Consider the following 17423-nt stretch of genomic DNA (forward strand, 5'->3'; position numbering starts at 1 on the left):
GTAAGCTTGTGGAGTTTAACTCCGAAAATGCAGCTAACCACAGGTTACTCTTAAAATGGACATGTGTTGTGATACTTAAACAAATAATCCATCAACGGCGAAATAAAAGCCTCTTATTTACGAGAGCGGTCTGAGAGACCTCCATCTTAGAGCGGGACTCTGAGCAGGTCTGAGCGACGAGCTGGCTGTCGCGTCACTTTATGGAGCTTCTCAATTCCGAAAACTTTGAAACAAATTGTCAATTCGGCAACGATTTTTGCAAGACTGCCCATATTCGAAATCTAAAGAGTTCATTTCTCGCCTAAAACGTATTCAGAAGTGAATTTAGTGATGAATAAAATTGTAAATGAATGAATAAAAATTGTTAAAAGTGTCCTGTTTTTGGTCTGTCTATGTACCGCAAAGCCAATGGTTGAGGCACATGTGCATCACTTAAAAGTGTCCCCTGGAAACACTTCCGTTGTGGTGTGGGCTATTTGCATGTGTTGTCTTATTAGTGCGTGTTGTCTTATTTGCAGGTGTTGTCTTATTTGCAGGTGTTGTCTTATTTGCACGTGTTGTCTTATTAGTGCGTGTTGTCTTATTTGCACGTGTTGTCTTATTAGTGCGTGTTGTCTTATTTGCACGTGTTGTCTTATTAGTGCGTGTTGTCTTATTTGCACGTGTTGTCTTATTTGCACGTGTTGTCTTATTTGCACGTGTTGTCTTATTGTTGCGTGCTGTGGCCTCTCAGGGCCACCGTATATTTCTGTTCTTATGCAAAGTTACACACCTTGTGTCTGTCTTGTGGTTTCAAAATAAAAAACGTGGCCTTGCACTTTATAAGAGGCATGAGAGCTGGATGAAAAACTGCAGGGTGGATTAAATCTGTGGTTTCTGTACTGTGACTCGTTGCCACCAGAGGGCAGTGTCAGCTGCAGCTTTGACCATCAAGGATAAACTTCCCCTCTCCAGACACACATTACATATAAACTGCATATTCAGGAAGCAGTTTCAGTTTTTGAGTGTTTATCTGTGTTTTTTGCCCCCAACTGCCTTCCTTCCTACCTGGAAGGCGTCATTGGGAGTCACTAGTTATGGTTAGGGTTAGGGTTAAGGTTAAGGTTAAGGTTAGGGTTAGGTGCCTTGAAGGCAGCAGTCGCAGCGCTGCCTGGAAGGAGCAGTTTGGGGCAAAAAACACCATCAAGCTTTTTGAGTGCTTGCTTGAAACTGACATGACATGCATTAAATGTTGTGTTTGGGAAGCTTTTGCTGCCCATCAGAAAAGTTAAAGCAATGGCCAAGAGGTAGAGTGGGTACGATGGAGAGTAGAGTGGGTAGTTATATATGCAGTCTATGTTGGGTACTGCAGAAATATATATCACAAGAATAATGCTTAAATAATCCTGCCACAGTGAGGGTTTATAAGCACACTGGAAATTTCTGGGCAGTTCAAAGTGAAAGCTAATATTTGTGCTTGAGCCTCAGGTAGACTGGCCCTCAACACAACCAGTCAGAGAGGAAAGCATCTGGGAAGGGAATATACACTCACCTAAAGGATTATTAGGAACACCCTACTAATACCGTGTTTGACCCTCTTTTGCCTTCAGAACTGCCTTAATTCTTGTGGCATTGAATCAACAAGGTGCTGGAAGCATTCTTTAGAAATGTTGGCCCATATTGAGAGGATAGCATCTTGCAGTTGATGGTGATTTGTGGGATGCACATCCAGGACACAAAGCTCACGTTCCACCACATCCCAAAGATGTTCTATTGGGTTGAGATCTGGTGACTGCAGGGGGCATTTTAGTACAGTGAACTCATTGTCATGTTTTGACCACCAATTTGAAATGATTCAAGCTTTGTGACATTGGTGCATTATCCTGCTGGAAGTAGCCATCAGAGGATGGGTACATGGTGGTCATAAAGGGATGGACATGGTCAGAAACAATGCTCAGGTAGGCTGTGGCATTTAAACAATGCCCAATTGGTACTAAGGGGCCTAAAGTGTGCCAAGAAAACATCCCCCATACCATTACACCACCACCACCAGCCTGCACAGTGGTAACAAGGCATGACGGATTTATGTTCTCATTCTGTTGATGTCAAATTCTGACTCTACCATCTGAATGTCTCAACAAAAATTGAGACTCATCAGACCAGGCAACATGTTTCCAGTCTTCAACTGTCCAACTTTGGTGAGCTTGTGCAAATTGTAGCCTCATTTTCCTATTTTTAGTGTAGCTGCTGTCAGCTAATGTTAGTTAGCTTAGTTGGCTGTGCTGCCAGGACTGGGAGTCTAGAGCAGCGGGGGAGTGTTGATGTTTACACGGCTAGTGGCTCTGGTCCTGGAAAGACAATAAATATTCAGATATGTTTGTTTCCTGTGTAGTCTGGAACAACATTTCCAGGCTAATTGCCTGAAGGATGCACCTCACCTTCCGCTTTCTGTGTTGCCGTTCTCAAACCTGTTCGCATTGGGATAAAACAACGAACTTCGAGCTAGGAAGCTACACGCTGAAAATGGCAAGTTTTGGAGAAAATTTGGATTGTGCAATAAGGCAGGCCTGCATGGTTCTTTCAGGGAATGATTGTTAAGATTTACAAAAAATATATTACGGCATTTACTATCTAAATGGGACGTTTTGGGATCGATTGGTAGGGATTGCCATGGACGAAGTAGGCTACACACGACTATACACTGCTAAGAGCAAATTATGTTTAACCATGTATCCAGCTAATTTATATACCTCATGTTACTGTGAGCAGTTAACTTAATTAAATATTGTATGTGGCGTTTTCTTTTGCGGACTACAAATCTTCCACCAAAACAAGTTCCTTCCCGAGACTATTCTGCAGAGCCACCGTTGCTGCGTCCAGTGCTTAACGCCGCTCAAGATGATTGTGATTGGTTTAAAGAAATGCAAACAACCCAGATAGTTTTTTTCTCCTATCGCAGCATGCATCTGTGATGTCCCCAGACCTTACTCCACAGCGCTGTGGAGATAGGTCTGGCAATACAACTGGTGTCATTTAATGCAATGTTGATATCAAAAATATATCTTGATGGTGTTGCACCAGTGACCTCTATACACAGACAGGATAAAGAAGGAGAAGGTTAGGACAGCACATATAGTTCAGGTTTCCATACTGAAATTGATTTTAGACATACTGTATGATTGGTAGTTTCCCATCGTTCCTATAATCTCAAATTTTGTGTAACTCTGTGGATGTGAATGTTTTTTATTCTTTTAACAAATCCAGATGTGAGACTTGTGTCCTACCAACCACTGACACCACTAATAAATCACTCATACTTTCTCCCTCTGAAAGTAAAAAAAATATATTTAGGGACAATGAAGGGAAAATCGATTTTGAACAAATTACATGAATTTCCCTCACCGACTTCTGAACCCTTACCACATTTTTATATTCAGCTGCTCTTTCTGCTGATGTCAAGTGGAAAACAGGTTCAGTGTTAACCACACACCTACGGTATGGTCCGACACCACATGCGGTATGTGATTATTAAGGTAACACATAAACAGAAGTTCCAGAACACTCTTTTTTCAACCCAAAAGCTCTGAGGAAATGTTAATGTAATGATTTTCTATTAAATATCAGCAATTGGCAGCTAAAGCATGCATGGAAAAATCTGTTTTTCATTTTATTTGTAATGGACCAAGTATTTCTTTAAACAGATCTTAAAGGTCCAATATGTAATATTTGTACTGTAATAAATCCAAAAATGACACCAATGCCTCATCAGATATTAAGGAAACATGTTAAACTGAAATACTATCTTTTCTGACAACAATGCTAATTTCAGTATTTTTCTTTTTGAAATTTACATTCCGTGACGGAATTTATGTTTATGTTTTGATCTGTGTGTTGTTATCAACGGCCCAGTTTGACAGCCAGGCTGGGTTGCCAGATATACCTGTAAAAACGTAAACCCAGCACGCTACAGCTGTAACGGTAGTACAGCCATGAAAGCAGCAAACAAACGAACAGGATCAACAGAGATAGATTCTACCCGACCTAAAAAAAAGAAAACAGCATTTTTCTAACAGTTGCGTGACCAGAGACGTAACAACCCCCTGGTAAATATTGGAGATGTATTTGAAAGATGGAGACAGCTTAGAGCCCAAAAGGACGCAGAATTGGCTTATTTCCTCCTGAACCGGTAAGCATTAGCTAGCTTCAGGCTAATTTATCACAGCTACTAGGGGCATTTTTTGTCATTTCAACATTTGTGTACTCACATTGAATTATATAGCTAGAGTACCGGAGTTGGTTACTTGCAAAAACAATTGAGACAGTAAAGTGATCCCGACTGGTCCTGGCTAACGCTGCCTTGCTAACCCTGCTTACTGCTAACGTTACCGGGAGGACCAGGCAAGCAGCCCATGGCTGTTTACAGCATGTAGCCTCTTCAGCGGCTGGAGCCGACAACGGTGAGTTATTTTAAGCCACGAGAGGGGGGCTGTAAATCGGAGAGGACTGTGAGTTTGCAGTGTGTTTAGCGATTGTTGCCGTAATTCTAAGCCAATGAAGTGTGTTCCGTCGGCAAGGTAGTGGTATTTTTAGCGTTTCGTATTGTAATTCTAAGCCGAGGAAGTGTGCCTGACTGGCGTGTGGAGAGGACGGTGAGGTTGTTGTGTTTTTAGCGGTTCATACTGTAATTTTAAACCGAAAAAGTGTGTCTGTCAGTTGGTTACAGAGCTCCGCGTGAGCACGGGCTTTTATGACTGTCAATATAGCCAGCATATAACGTTAGCTACTCCGCTGTGCTGTGGAGTAATGTCTGGCTATGTGAGACTAGCATCTAACGTTAGCTACTCTGCTGTGCTGTGAAGTAATGTCTGGCTATGTGAGAAAAGCATCTAGCAACATTGTTGTGAATGCTGCGGTCTCAGCCTGGCAACCTCCGTGAACTTCAAGTCTGGGCAGGAGGGGGCGGGGGAAACGACTCTCCAGTATTTTGAATTTGTACTGCAGTAACTATTTTAACCGCTAGCTGCCAGTATTACACACAATATTACATATTGCACCTTTAACATTTCATGTATTGCACCTTAATGCTTTTTACATGATACAAACTGGACAAACAGGATAGGAAACATAATACATAATTAGACACTGCATTACACTGCACTACATGTCAGCAACAAGTGTATGTTAGACAAATTACAGTAAAAGCTAGGATATTAGCATACAGAGCAAAACTAATAAAATGCAGAGTCAGTAGTTACTAAGTAGCTTTACGTGGCTGATAGAGCTAGATTTAGATCTAGAGCTAGATGATACACTGATAGAGCTGCAACTCTTTGTCTCTTTATGTTGGTAAAATTAGTTAATAATAATTATACTAATAATTGAGGTGAAATATTAAGAAATTAGACTCTTTATGTAATAATAAACAACAAATCTGTGCAAAACCACCAGCCTTACATACATTTGGTTATTAGTTATTGAGTAAAAAAGATGGATGTGTGTAACAAGTTGTGTTGTATATCAAAGCAGTGGTTTCCAACCTGAGGGGTCACAAGATGATCAAAGGGATAAAATGATTATTAAATGTATAAAAGTATGTATTATTTTATATAGTTGCCAAATATCACTTGCTTTCACCACAAAAATAACTTTAGTTGAACTGTTTGTTATTCATCATTTAAATGTTGCATTAGAAGCATTAGATGCATTAGAAGATGCAACAGCTTACAGCAGTGGAAAAGCAAGGTTGGGTTTGTTTATGAGAAACCTCGGTGCTGTAGAGGTGGGTGTCATGTCGTGCAAAGTGCAACAGGTAGAGCACAGCAGCAAACATGCACACAAACAGAAGACAGTAAAGTCCAGCTTCACTTTAAAGAAGTGAGACAGCAACAGTTCACTTAAGTGATTATCTTCAGGGTTAACATCACTTAGTTGTGGCCTTCGCTTAGATACTACGTTAGATATTTCTGTTTTATTCTGCAAAAAAGGATGGTGTCACAGAAATTATATTTCCCCCTCTACTAAAAATGAGTTTTGCTTATTGTTACTCCACTTGGATGTTTGACTGTCACTGTGCAGAATGATGTATGTATGTAAGCTTGACACCAGAAGGCTGTTTTTCAAGACAATCATGGTCCAGTGCCACCTGGTTTGAATGATCTGCCTTTGGGGCTTGTGAATCTGTCACATCACGTTTCTTTTGGGTATTTCAGGAGCTAAACTAGTTGCAGGTAAGGCGTATGTTTGTTCGCATGGAGGACAAAAGATTAAAATAGGAGGTCAAAAACTCTGAGTCATGTTTAAAAGTTTGATGTTTCAACTAAGGTATTACTTAGATGTCAAATTCACGAACTATAATGTAATATTTTCATATATTGTTTTGGCACAGCAAGGCAATATTAAAATACCAGATCTGTTAAGGGGACTTGTTACTTTCTCCTTCTAAAAGAAAGGGGAATATATATTGTCGATAAATTCTCTCTGTAATCAGAGAGCAAAAGTCCTCCAAACCATACGACGATAAAGGTTGTTTTTTCCTACTCTCTAATACGACTCATAGGAACGTTTCATAAATTAGCGCCCCTGGCAGTGGCAGGAAATACGACCCACAGGAGCGTTTTCCGTCCTCATATCTTAACCAGAGAATGTAATGGTCCCGGGTTTAACAATGTTGTTATTGATGTGAAACGGTTGCATTTTGGTTAGGTTTAGGCACAAACACCACTAAGTTAAGTTTAGAAAAAGATCATGGTTTTGGTTAATTAGTACATCAGTTACACTACTTCATTTCCGGTTATGCATGTGACGCAGAATGTGATGTAAAGTTCAGTTTAAGTTACAAAACAACAACTCACTGCTTACTTTTATTTTTGAACGGGACACGAATCCCGGTCTCCTGGGTGAAAATCCTATGCTTGTTTGTTCTTAAGGCTGTTTTATGCTTCTGCGTCAACTCCACGCCGTAGCTACGCCATAGTTACGCCATGACCCTATCGGAGTTCTGTGTTGGGGTTAGACGTGTTTCTTTGCATCGCGGTGCATTTCCCCACCAGAACGCTAGGGGGTGTGTGGTTTCCTCAGGGTCAATCGCGAAACTCTGCCATTTCCGCAAGCGAAAGAGAGAGAGAGACAGTTTATGTTATGTTAGCAAGCAAACTTTAGCACTACTGCCCACAAAGTACTGCTTGCTGGCGAAGTGCTAATTTCAAAACGTTACTGACATATAGACACTTTACAAACGGATAACCCCATCAATGTAACCAAAATATGTCTGAGTTTATTTGTAAAGCTTATGTCCGTGAACTAGCATGCTGCTATTCCCCACAGTAGGCTGCTTGAAACATCAACTATCAACACACAGGACGAGTTGACCAATCACAGTCCTTGTGGTCTGCGTCACCTCGACGCAAAGTTACACATTTTTGGAGTTGCACTCCGAGTTACGGCGGAGGGCTTGGAGGCGGAGGGCTTGGAGGTGTTTCGCGGCGACGCAGAGGGGTCTGCGGGGGTACGCCGTCGATTCGACGCAGAAGATAAAAAAGCCTTTATATTTCGTCACCTTACTATGCCCCCGTCATTATTACTACAGCCACTAGAGGGCGCCGTCACTATAAACGTAAATATGGATTGTAATTGCTGTGGTAACAAACAACTTTTTTGGAGGGAGGACAGGGTCCAAAAATGAGATGTCGTCTCATACTGACCATTACTCCCCTGCGCATTGTGTATGTACCGTTTTGCTTTTAAGGAACCTTTGAGTACAGAGCACCCAGCAGACCATACAGCAAATTTTGTTATATGTTATATATGTATATATAATGTTAAAAAAAGCACCATCTTGGATGCCCCTATGGTAGATAAAACATGATAAAGTTCCCTTTAGGGTGCCCTTCGAGTGGAGAAGACACAATATATAATATAGGCTGCCCTCCATACTGGAAAACATTCTGTGCGCTAGTGGCCCATCACATTTACAGCGGAGCAATAGAAAGCATCCTGACTGGAAACATTACAAACTGGCATGAGATGAGCACAGCTCAGGACAGAAGGGCTCTGCAACGCGTGATTAAAATCATCTAGAACATCACTGGTATGCAAATCTACCGAGCATCAGTGATATTGGTGAGCTGAGATTATTAAAAGAATATTAAGAGACAATACCCACCACAGCCACAGCCTGTTTTCAGTTGTTAAATGACTGTAGAAAATACCAAATTGTAGGAAATGTTCTGGGGTTTACCCTCATCCCCCTGAGTTGTGAGAGAAAATGACTGGCCACTCATTTAGTTAGCGCTCTTTCTCTTTTTTCTTTACGTGAGCTGTTCATCCAGTTTTACCATGAAATGAAACTGTCATGTTTTGCTGTATTGTCTGAAATCTTAACTAAAAAAGTTAGAGAAGCTACCACGAGCCACACTGCAACCGGGCTGACTTTAGCCTTTTGTGGGGCTTTGTGTGAAATTGAAAGTACTAATACAGACTTTGCGGTGTCCAAATCTAGGTTTCATTGTATTTAATGCTGAACGAGCATCTGCACCATGGGACCCTGTATGCAGCATCAGAGAGACAACACCACATCTAGGCGTCTCGGAAAAACAAATGGTGGAGTTGATTTACTTGGGCCCGCCCCACTGACACACAAAAAAAAGTTCCTGCGTGAGAACAGCCCTGTTAGTATGGCGGATCAGTACTGCATGACTTTATATACCGAAGGCTTGGGAAGACCAGGCCAGTTTGTACTTGTGCGATAAGGTCTGTGAGGTCTGCTTGAAGTTAAACTCAACCAGTGTGATTATGTCAGCCAGCAATTTCAACTCCGACATAGAAATGCAGACAAAGGAACGGGAGGAAATTATTATTGAGACATTTTATTCAGAACACCAACAATTTAACAAGCTGAGCAAGCAGCTAAACATTGTTTTATTTTTTTATTTTATTTTTTACAACTAAACACATTGTGAAGCATACACAATATGTTTTATTTCTCATTTTAAACACTTCAGTGAACATACCACCAAAACAAAATGTATTTTCTGTTTACTTACACAAGACTTACATAGATCCAACATTGATAAAGGACATTATTTGCACAAAAATAAATTATTACTGTATTTTGACAATCACTCATACATTTCAAGAAAAAAACTGTTCAGTAGTATGTGTAATAAACACTTGACAGGACAAGAAACATGGTACATTCAAAATGCACTTTTGCTATTTCATTCATTCATTTTTGGTTTTAGAGCAGAGAGGAAACTTCAGTCTGTGTTTGGTTGCGAGCCATTGTGGTCACCAATTTAAAAAACACACACCATCATTTACCAGGTTGGCAGTTTTTTTTCTCCATCCTGAGTAACAATCAACATCCGGGATGAATATTCAACCTGCTTATCTGCCACTGGTGAACAGATATGTTGGGTAAGTTTTTTTTTAGAATACATGGGTATCATCACATTGATGACATCAATATGTGGCATTGAGAACATAAATGAAAACTTTATCTGACAAATCTATCAAAACATCAGTAGGCACCTGCCAAAAGAGAACTTCAGAGAACATGCAGTGGAAAATGGCAGTCAGATAGTGTCAGATAGTTGTTGTATGTGTAAAATTGGTGCGAGAGTGTCAAACTGTCACACTATACAGTAAATGGAAAGTCACTCCTGTGACCTGTGAACATACAGTACTGTTAGGCTGAGCTCTCTAAACTATAAATACACAGTTTCCTGAGAACGTTTCATTTTACTAATAGTTCTTAGTTTTGTTTATTTTAACAGTGGAAACGTGTCGAAACTGTGACGAAAACAATGATGAAAAACAAAGTCATTGACAGAAAAGATAAAAAATGACTCAACCTGAAACCCAAAGGGAGCTTTTAAAGATTTCACACATCCATGTTGAAAATAAGAATATTAATAAACATGTCATGGGTGTCACTACAGCCACGTTCAGCACTGCAATCCAAATGTAATCTGGACAGGAAAGGTTTATCTGTTCATCTGTCATCCCTCCACACCCTCAGAAATGTTTATTTTATTTTTTAATTTGGAGACAATGTTACCTACAGGTACTTTAGCTTTTATTGTGGCTTAAAGGATAAGCCTTGCCTTATTCTATATGTTGTTATTATCAACAAATCCTATGAAAACACCAAAATCATTCGCCTGTTAGTCCATCTCTCAATACTTTCTGACTTTCCCACCCTGTCAGCCTGTTCTCATGAACCATACATTCAGAAAGCTAGGAAAAGATAAGAGCTGTAATTCGTATGATTTAAAAGTTGTTGTTTTTTTTTTTGCTGTGTGCATCACATTGACTGCTCTATACAAGGTAGTCGGGGTGATGGGTGGACACACAGGACTTTCAAGCCAGGGAGTGGAGTTTGCTTCCCGGGGGGAAAAAAGTATTTCACCCAGGAACTGTGTGGTCCTTAGGGGGTGTTTTAATACAAACTACAACCTTTTTCCTAAACTTAACTAGTCGTTTCTGTGCCTAAACTTAACTTTCATTGCCGCATAACGCTCACTTTTTCTTGCCTAAACTTAACCGTAGTCTCCGCTGAAATACCGGCAGCTCGCGGTGCTCTGTACCCAGCGCACAGTCACCTACTCTCAGTTAACTGAACCACCAACTATTGCTGACCTGATGGAGCACCATGCGGAGCAACGTAGCCGGTGTTGCCGCTCTGTAGCACGGAGCTCTGTAGCCGATGTTGCGTGACCAGTCAGCGGTCTCCTAGTTTTCGTATAATATCATACGTTTTAGTGTGCATAACCTTTCGTACGATATCATATGAACCCGTTCATGAGAATGCATTGACCCTGTTTGTGGCACTCATCCACAAGCCCATTTGATCCTACTGAAGACAAATATATGTATTGTATGTACAAAACTGTGATATTTAATGTTTAGTTCTTTTTAAATGTATAATCAAAAGGATAAATAATTTACCAAAACAGCTGGGCACTGTAGTTTTAAGAAAATGTTACTCAAACAGAAGTAAATAGTGCATTTTTGTGGGACTATTTTTAGTGCCGCATTAATACACATTTGGTGATCCACTGAGTACTTAGAAGAAGAAAGAAAATGTTTGTGGGACTCAAAATGAACTACAGTATATGTTCATCATAATGAAGGTACCTGATGTGTTTAGTTAGTTTAGTTTTTCTTTTACAACAATGGAGGTCTAAGGAACAGAGGCATAAGATGTATATTAGACTTTGACTATACAGAAAACACGTGTTAGTAGGATCAACTCATTGTTTCGGTCTTTTTATGGACTTTGCTAACAATAACAAAAAATATCTCCAGACTTTGCCTTTAAGGGTTTAGTGGACAGATGAGCCAAATAAAGAGCAAACAAAAAACAACAAAAATCAAAAAAGTTGGTTTGTTACTGTAAAACTACGTGAGCTGACTTGTGGTTTTCCGCAGCAACTGTCAACATTTCAATCTCACGACCACCAAAAATAAAGTGACACCGACATACATACAACCCAAGCAACAACTCTTCAACCTCCAAACTCTATTGCTTCTAAATTATTGCAAGAAGCCTAAAGTACATGCTCTGGGGGTTCATTATTGAGATATGAAAAGCATTTAGCATACTTACAAGTCATCTTGGATATCTTTACCCAAACCAAGAGAGAGCATCTGGTTTACATTCAGCTGCATATCACACTTGTCTCTTTTCTGGGAGATAGTTGACTGCAGCGTACTCTGTATCACTTGGATTAATCTCCAAAACTGCAGAAGGTCTTTTGGGAAAGTCCAGGACACTGTAGACCAGTGGGGGTGCAGGCACATTGTAGGACACGTCAACTGTTTCCTGCAAAGACGGTCAGAGTCAACTGAAAAATATCTGCATATGTTTTAAATATTTACTTTGGCGTATACATATGGCGGGAAAAGATAAGTGTGTTCTTACTTGTACTGTGGGATTGGAGCTTTGTTGTGACGGTGGTTGTTGTGTGTCTGTAAAAGACGCAAAACAGGTGAAATATTGAGCCAGTCAGGCTAATCGTCAACTTAATCAGTGCAAGACGTGGATTTGAATATACCATTAATCAACAGCTTTGCTTTGTTATAAGGTATGAAAGAGTTAAGTTAGTTAAAGGGTAGGAAATCTGAAAAGAGCTAAGGTGGAACGAGCAGGTGGCACCAAAACATATGAAGGCCTACAGTAGATAATAAAAATATAGTTTGTCACGAATAGTTCAACAGATTAACTGTGCAGTAGTTTTTTTTCAGCCCGTAAATATTCCAGCATGTAACTTCCCATAAAACCACACATTGTTTCTATATTTCTGAAAAAATAAAATAAACAAGATACAAAGTATTAATTAGTAAGGCCGATTTGTTTAAAGGTCCCATGGCATGAAAATTTCACTTTATGAGTTTTTTTTTAACATTAATATGCGTTCCCCCAGCATGCCTATGGTCCCCCAGTGGCTAGAAATGGTGATAGGTGTAAACCTATCAACCTCCTTATGAGGTCATAAGGAGCAAGGTTACCTCCCCTTTCTCTGCTTTGCCCGCCCAGAGAATTTGGCCCAACAATAGGAGTGAGACATCATGGCTTTCAAACGAGCAAAGTGGCATTTGGTCAAGGCCACGCACCCACGCCCCCACTTTGCCCCCCCCCTCTCTCCTCCTCAATAGCTACAGACACAGAAATAGCAAGGAAAGCTCATTGTGGGACTGGCTCTAGTGGCTGTAATTGTGCACCAAGGCTGAATTTCGGGAAAGAGACTTCAGATACAGTATTAGGGGAACCACTAAAATATATATACATAAAAGCATCCAAAAACCACCATGTCATGGGACCTTTAACTTTGGACGGATCCAGGTTAGCTGTTTCCCAATGCTTCCAGCCTCTATGCTAAGCTAACTGTCTCCTGACTCTGGCCAAGACACAAGAGTAGATCTTCTTATCAAAATATCTGCAAAATGCTAATACCAGTAACCAGTCAGTTTAAAGGATGAGACAAAATAGTGGTCATATTGAAGTAAAACCTATTCATTCTGTAATCATTTGATTAAGTCTGACTGTATCATTGATCCTTCACATCTAACTCCGCACCGCAAGCATCATTTGGCAGTGCAAAACAGCCAGCAAGGTGCAGAAGAGTACTGTTTATCTCCATCAACTCGTTTGCTGAGTTGTGTGGTTGAAGACTTGCAGCCCTATCTGTGGACAAAGTTTGGACTAGCATGACTTAATACAGGAGCGCACCGTCAGCGAAACCTTGCATTTGTATACATGTTCGGGAAATCATCAAGTGTGGTTTCTGAGGTCGCAAAGCGTGTCAAAATATTTCAAAGAGGCGGTGTTCCTACTCAAAGTAGGCCAGAGGGGTTTGTCTCTGAAGTGAAAGCGCTGGTAATAGTGAACAAATAATGCAAGTGATTTATTTTCCACCTATCCCTTTGTGATAGTAGATGCATTCACATTTGCATGCACTGAGGGAGGATGTCTTTTCAGAAGCTGTGAATCATCATGTATCAAAAGGATGTGAAACTGCAATCTTGTTTGCATTTTTGAGCATCTCACCACACAATTGCAATTTTTTTTCCACAGAATAACAATTATTTTTCTCACCTTGCTTGAAAAATACTGTTTATGTGTTTAAATTAATCCCAGTCATAATGTACAGTACATGCAATTTTGGATTAAAGTTTCCAGCTGTATCAGGTCAAACATTAACATTATATCTTAGATTTTATTAATTCAGCTGACACTTCTGTGCATACTGAGTATAGCTTAAATTCCTATTTTAGCAACATTACAAGTAATCAAGGGCCACTGTAAGTCAAACCTGAAAACAAACACAACATAATATCACAGAAAAACCTGAATCAGATATCAGATATGGCAGATAAGTATAACAAATACAGAAAAGAAAGGAATTTTTGGACTGTCACTTTCCTACCGTTGGTTTTCACGAGACACCAGATCAACAAGGGAAGTGCTGCTGCCAAGAGCACGACAGGTGAAACCACAAGGACAGTGATGACGATTTGACTGGGACTTCCACTGTCTTTTTTTGTTGTGGTGTCATTCAGCTTTGGAGGAACTGTAGGAGTTAAAAAGAAATTATGAAAATACACACTTAGAAATTATTTCTTCTCACCAACATATCTTTAACCAATGGTTAGGTTATTTATTAATATAATTGTTCAAAAGACTCTAACTTACTGTATATCCAAATTAAATGTATTGTTTGACTGCATTTTTCCTGTACAATTAGACTAATACAGTATAATATTTTTAATTATTATAAGAAGATGAGCATTTTCCCAACACAGACACTAATATACTTTGAGGTGTCAAATAGCATATCTGATGTGAGCTTAAGTAAAGGTGTAGCAGCTCTAAGTAACTGTTATTCTATATACTTATTGTCAACAATTTCCATGATAAGACAAAAACTAGCAATGTGTTAGTCCGTCTCACTACTTTCTGACTTCCCTTTGGAAGCCCATTCCTTCCTACTAAAAATACAAATCTTTAAAATTGTCACATTTATATTAAAAAAGCTCAGTAATTTCATAAATCACATGGGTACTGTAATTTTTCACCATGCTACATAGCATCGTGGCATTGGAATGTTGATTGGTCACTCCGCCACTATTGGATATATTGCCATTAAATTTGGGTTAGACATTTATGTCCCCCTGAGGATGAATTGTATGATTTTTTTCATCTACAGCCATTGTCAAGCCAAAATTCAAAATTGACCTTTGGTTTATGACTAAATACCTGCAAACGTAAAGATGACATTCCCATCAGCCTCAGCTGTACTTTGCGTTTAGTGCTAAGAAGCAAATGTTAGCATGCTAGCAATTAACAGAAATTCTATTTAGAAAATAGGGTTAGTGGTTCGATCTCCAGCTCTTCCATATCTTAATGTTGAATGTCCTTGCAAGGCAGCTTCGTCCCCATCAGTGTGTGAGTGTGTATGAGTGAATGGGAGGCAATGTAAACCACTTTGTCCTGCTAAGGTAGAAAAGAACTTTAAGTGCAGTCCATCCACAATATCACAATATATATCAAAATGGCAATTTTGTATATGTATTGAGGATTATATCCATAGTACACACATTTGCAGCCTCATGAATGGTCACCCAGTGCAAAATGGTTGCTCATTGATGTGTTTTTAATAGCTCTTTGATAACAGTGGAGCTCTTTGGAACATAGGCACAAACCAGCTCTTGTTACACAGGAAATACTTGTTAGCAGAATCAATTCATTGATGGTTTTGGTCTTTTTGTTGGATTTGTTGACAACAAGAAAATATAGATTACTACCAGCCTTATATTTTTAAAAGATATTGACAATGATTTGGTAATTTACTGTAGGACTAGTAAATATTTGTTTTATAATATTGTAATATGTATAAATCTACCGGCTATCATAAAAAACTAGATGTCTTTATGGTCTTCTTACAGTATGCTGCACACTCCACAGACTGACAAAGTGCCCCCCTTTAATATTGATTTATATCGGTGTCACTTTCTGGATTCTAATCATAATATAGTTTGAATAATAATAGAGTCTGATCTTACCTGTGCTGCATCTGTTCTCCTCTCTGACAATCAGCTGCTCCTGATTATTACTTTCTATTACGGGTCCTGAGTCCACGAACATACTGGCCCAGTAAATTCCACTGTGATTTAGTTTGAGATTTGTAATGTTGAAAAACACAGACGTATTTTTAGGGTAGATGTTAAAATCGCCTTCGCTTGAGGTAATTTTGCCCTGTAAATACTCAGCAATCTTGCCCGTGTGGTTTGTATAAAATGCTAAATGTTCTGTGACCTTGATGTTAAATTTGAATTCAAGGCTGATGTTGTTGCCAAGGATCCCTGTGACCTCCGCTCGGCTGGTACCTGTATGGAGACAAGACAAGGGATGTGTACGAGTAAGTGATTGCAACTACTCTGCCCTATAAAAGCAAAACGGAGTAACTACAAACAAGGCTAAAAACCAAACTAAACTGAAGTAGCTGCTCTCAGGCTGTGTATTTCTGCCCAGGTTGCCGTAACTACACTCTGATTTGTTAATCTACAACCCCTTACTGCACTACCTGCCACTGAGAAACGTTATTTTGAGTAGAAACTAGCTTTAGCTAAAGCTGGTTTCGGTAGTTGAAAAATATCCACTTTCATGAACAACATATTGGTTATTCAGTTTGTCATCCCACATATCTAAATGAGAAATTATCTAAATGCTAATTTCGATCATAATGGAGATTAAAAGCCGAGCTAAACACATGCTAAAGCATGATAAAGTTTTTTGTGGGGCAAAGTAAACAGGCCTCTAAACCTTTCACTGTGTGTTTGTGTGTGTGCATGCGGGTGTGTGAGGACATATGTCATAGATGTCAGTTTGTGGTTTAATGTCTACAAAACCTCTGACTCAGGTTAAAACATTTAGAATATTTCCAGTATATTAAAGTATCACCCACACACACTAACCATGTATCATGTCGTTATATATAGGTTACACATTATGAGCCACAATTACTTAAAAAGGAAGGATTCAAGGACATAATTTAAACTCTTGTGGGCTTATTTTTAATTGTATTACCTGATTTCACATACAATGTCTCAGTGAGCTTTAATAGGAATGTTTTATAAAATGTCACAACAATACAAAGTTGCCTCAAGGCCTTGCTTTTCTTTATCTCATACACAAGCCTTCAGTATTTTATGAGAGCGATGTCATTCTACAAATGCGTGTAACATTTAACAAGCATGTTGTGCCCATTTTAATGTGCTCAATGTGCAGTGGCAAAACAACAACAGACAAACTGAGAACACATCACCACAGAAACACAACTATAATATAATACAATTAATAAAAAAAATAATAATAATGTGATTATTACAGAACAAAGAAGAAATACAAAAAATAAGTTACAGAAAGCAGTAAAAATTACATTTAAAAGTTACATAAAAGCGTGAAACATCAACCACTTAATGAAGACAACTAAGAAGACAGCTTACCGTTGAATACCATGTGAGCTGTGACAATCAAAACTAACCCGAGAGACTTTGAGACGTTGTTATCAACCATGATAGAAGATTTGTGTTGCCTGCAGGCCCGGCGAAGTGGCCTTTGAGAATTTGATATCACTGATTTATTTGAGCTACCTTGGTGTGTTGAGTTCTTTGGTTTGATATTTCTACTAAAGTAGCAGTTTGTGTGCCTGAGAGGAGGAAACTGTAGACAGGAACTTGCTTGAACACTATTTATCTACCTACAGCATAACAAGCACCTCCTGTAGCGGAAGTCTTCAAAGAGGTTCATGGACATGTGGTGCAGACTGTGAGGAACTCAGCTGAGGAGGCTGTCACTCACGTAATGTGTGGAAATTCAGGAAGAGCACATACTGTAGTTTCCTTCACGTTTTAAGAAAAATGTTACACACAAAAAAAGTTAC

General features: G+C 39.3%; 1 protein-coding gene across 1 annotated transcript; it reads right to left on the reverse strand.

Moving 5' to 3' along the window:
• Nucleotides 1-8857: 8857 nt before the first annotated feature.
• LOC120565011 lies at nucleotides 8858-17205 on the reverse strand. The gene is made up of 5 exons (XM_039810299.1): nucleotides 16987-17205; nucleotides 15544-15867; nucleotides 13908-14051; nucleotides 11903-11949; nucleotides 8858-11803 (listed from the first exon to the last, which is right to left on the reverse strand). The coding sequence occupies exons 1-5, from the start codon at nucleotides 17054-17056 to the stop codon at nucleotides 11651-11653; spliced, it is 738 nt and encodes a 245-aa protein (XP_039666233.1). The 5' UTR covers nucleotides 17057-17205; the 3' UTR covers nucleotides 8858-11650.
• Nucleotides 17206-17423: the final 218 nt, after the last annotated feature.

Source organism: Perca fluviatilis, chromosome 9 (genome assembly GCF_010015445.1).
Source record: "Perca fluviatilis chromosome 9, GENO_Pfluv_1.0, whole genome shotgun sequence".
Classification (NCBI taxonomy): domain Eukaryota; kingdom Metazoa; phylum Chordata; class Actinopteri; order Perciformes; family Percidae; genus Perca; species Perca fluviatilis.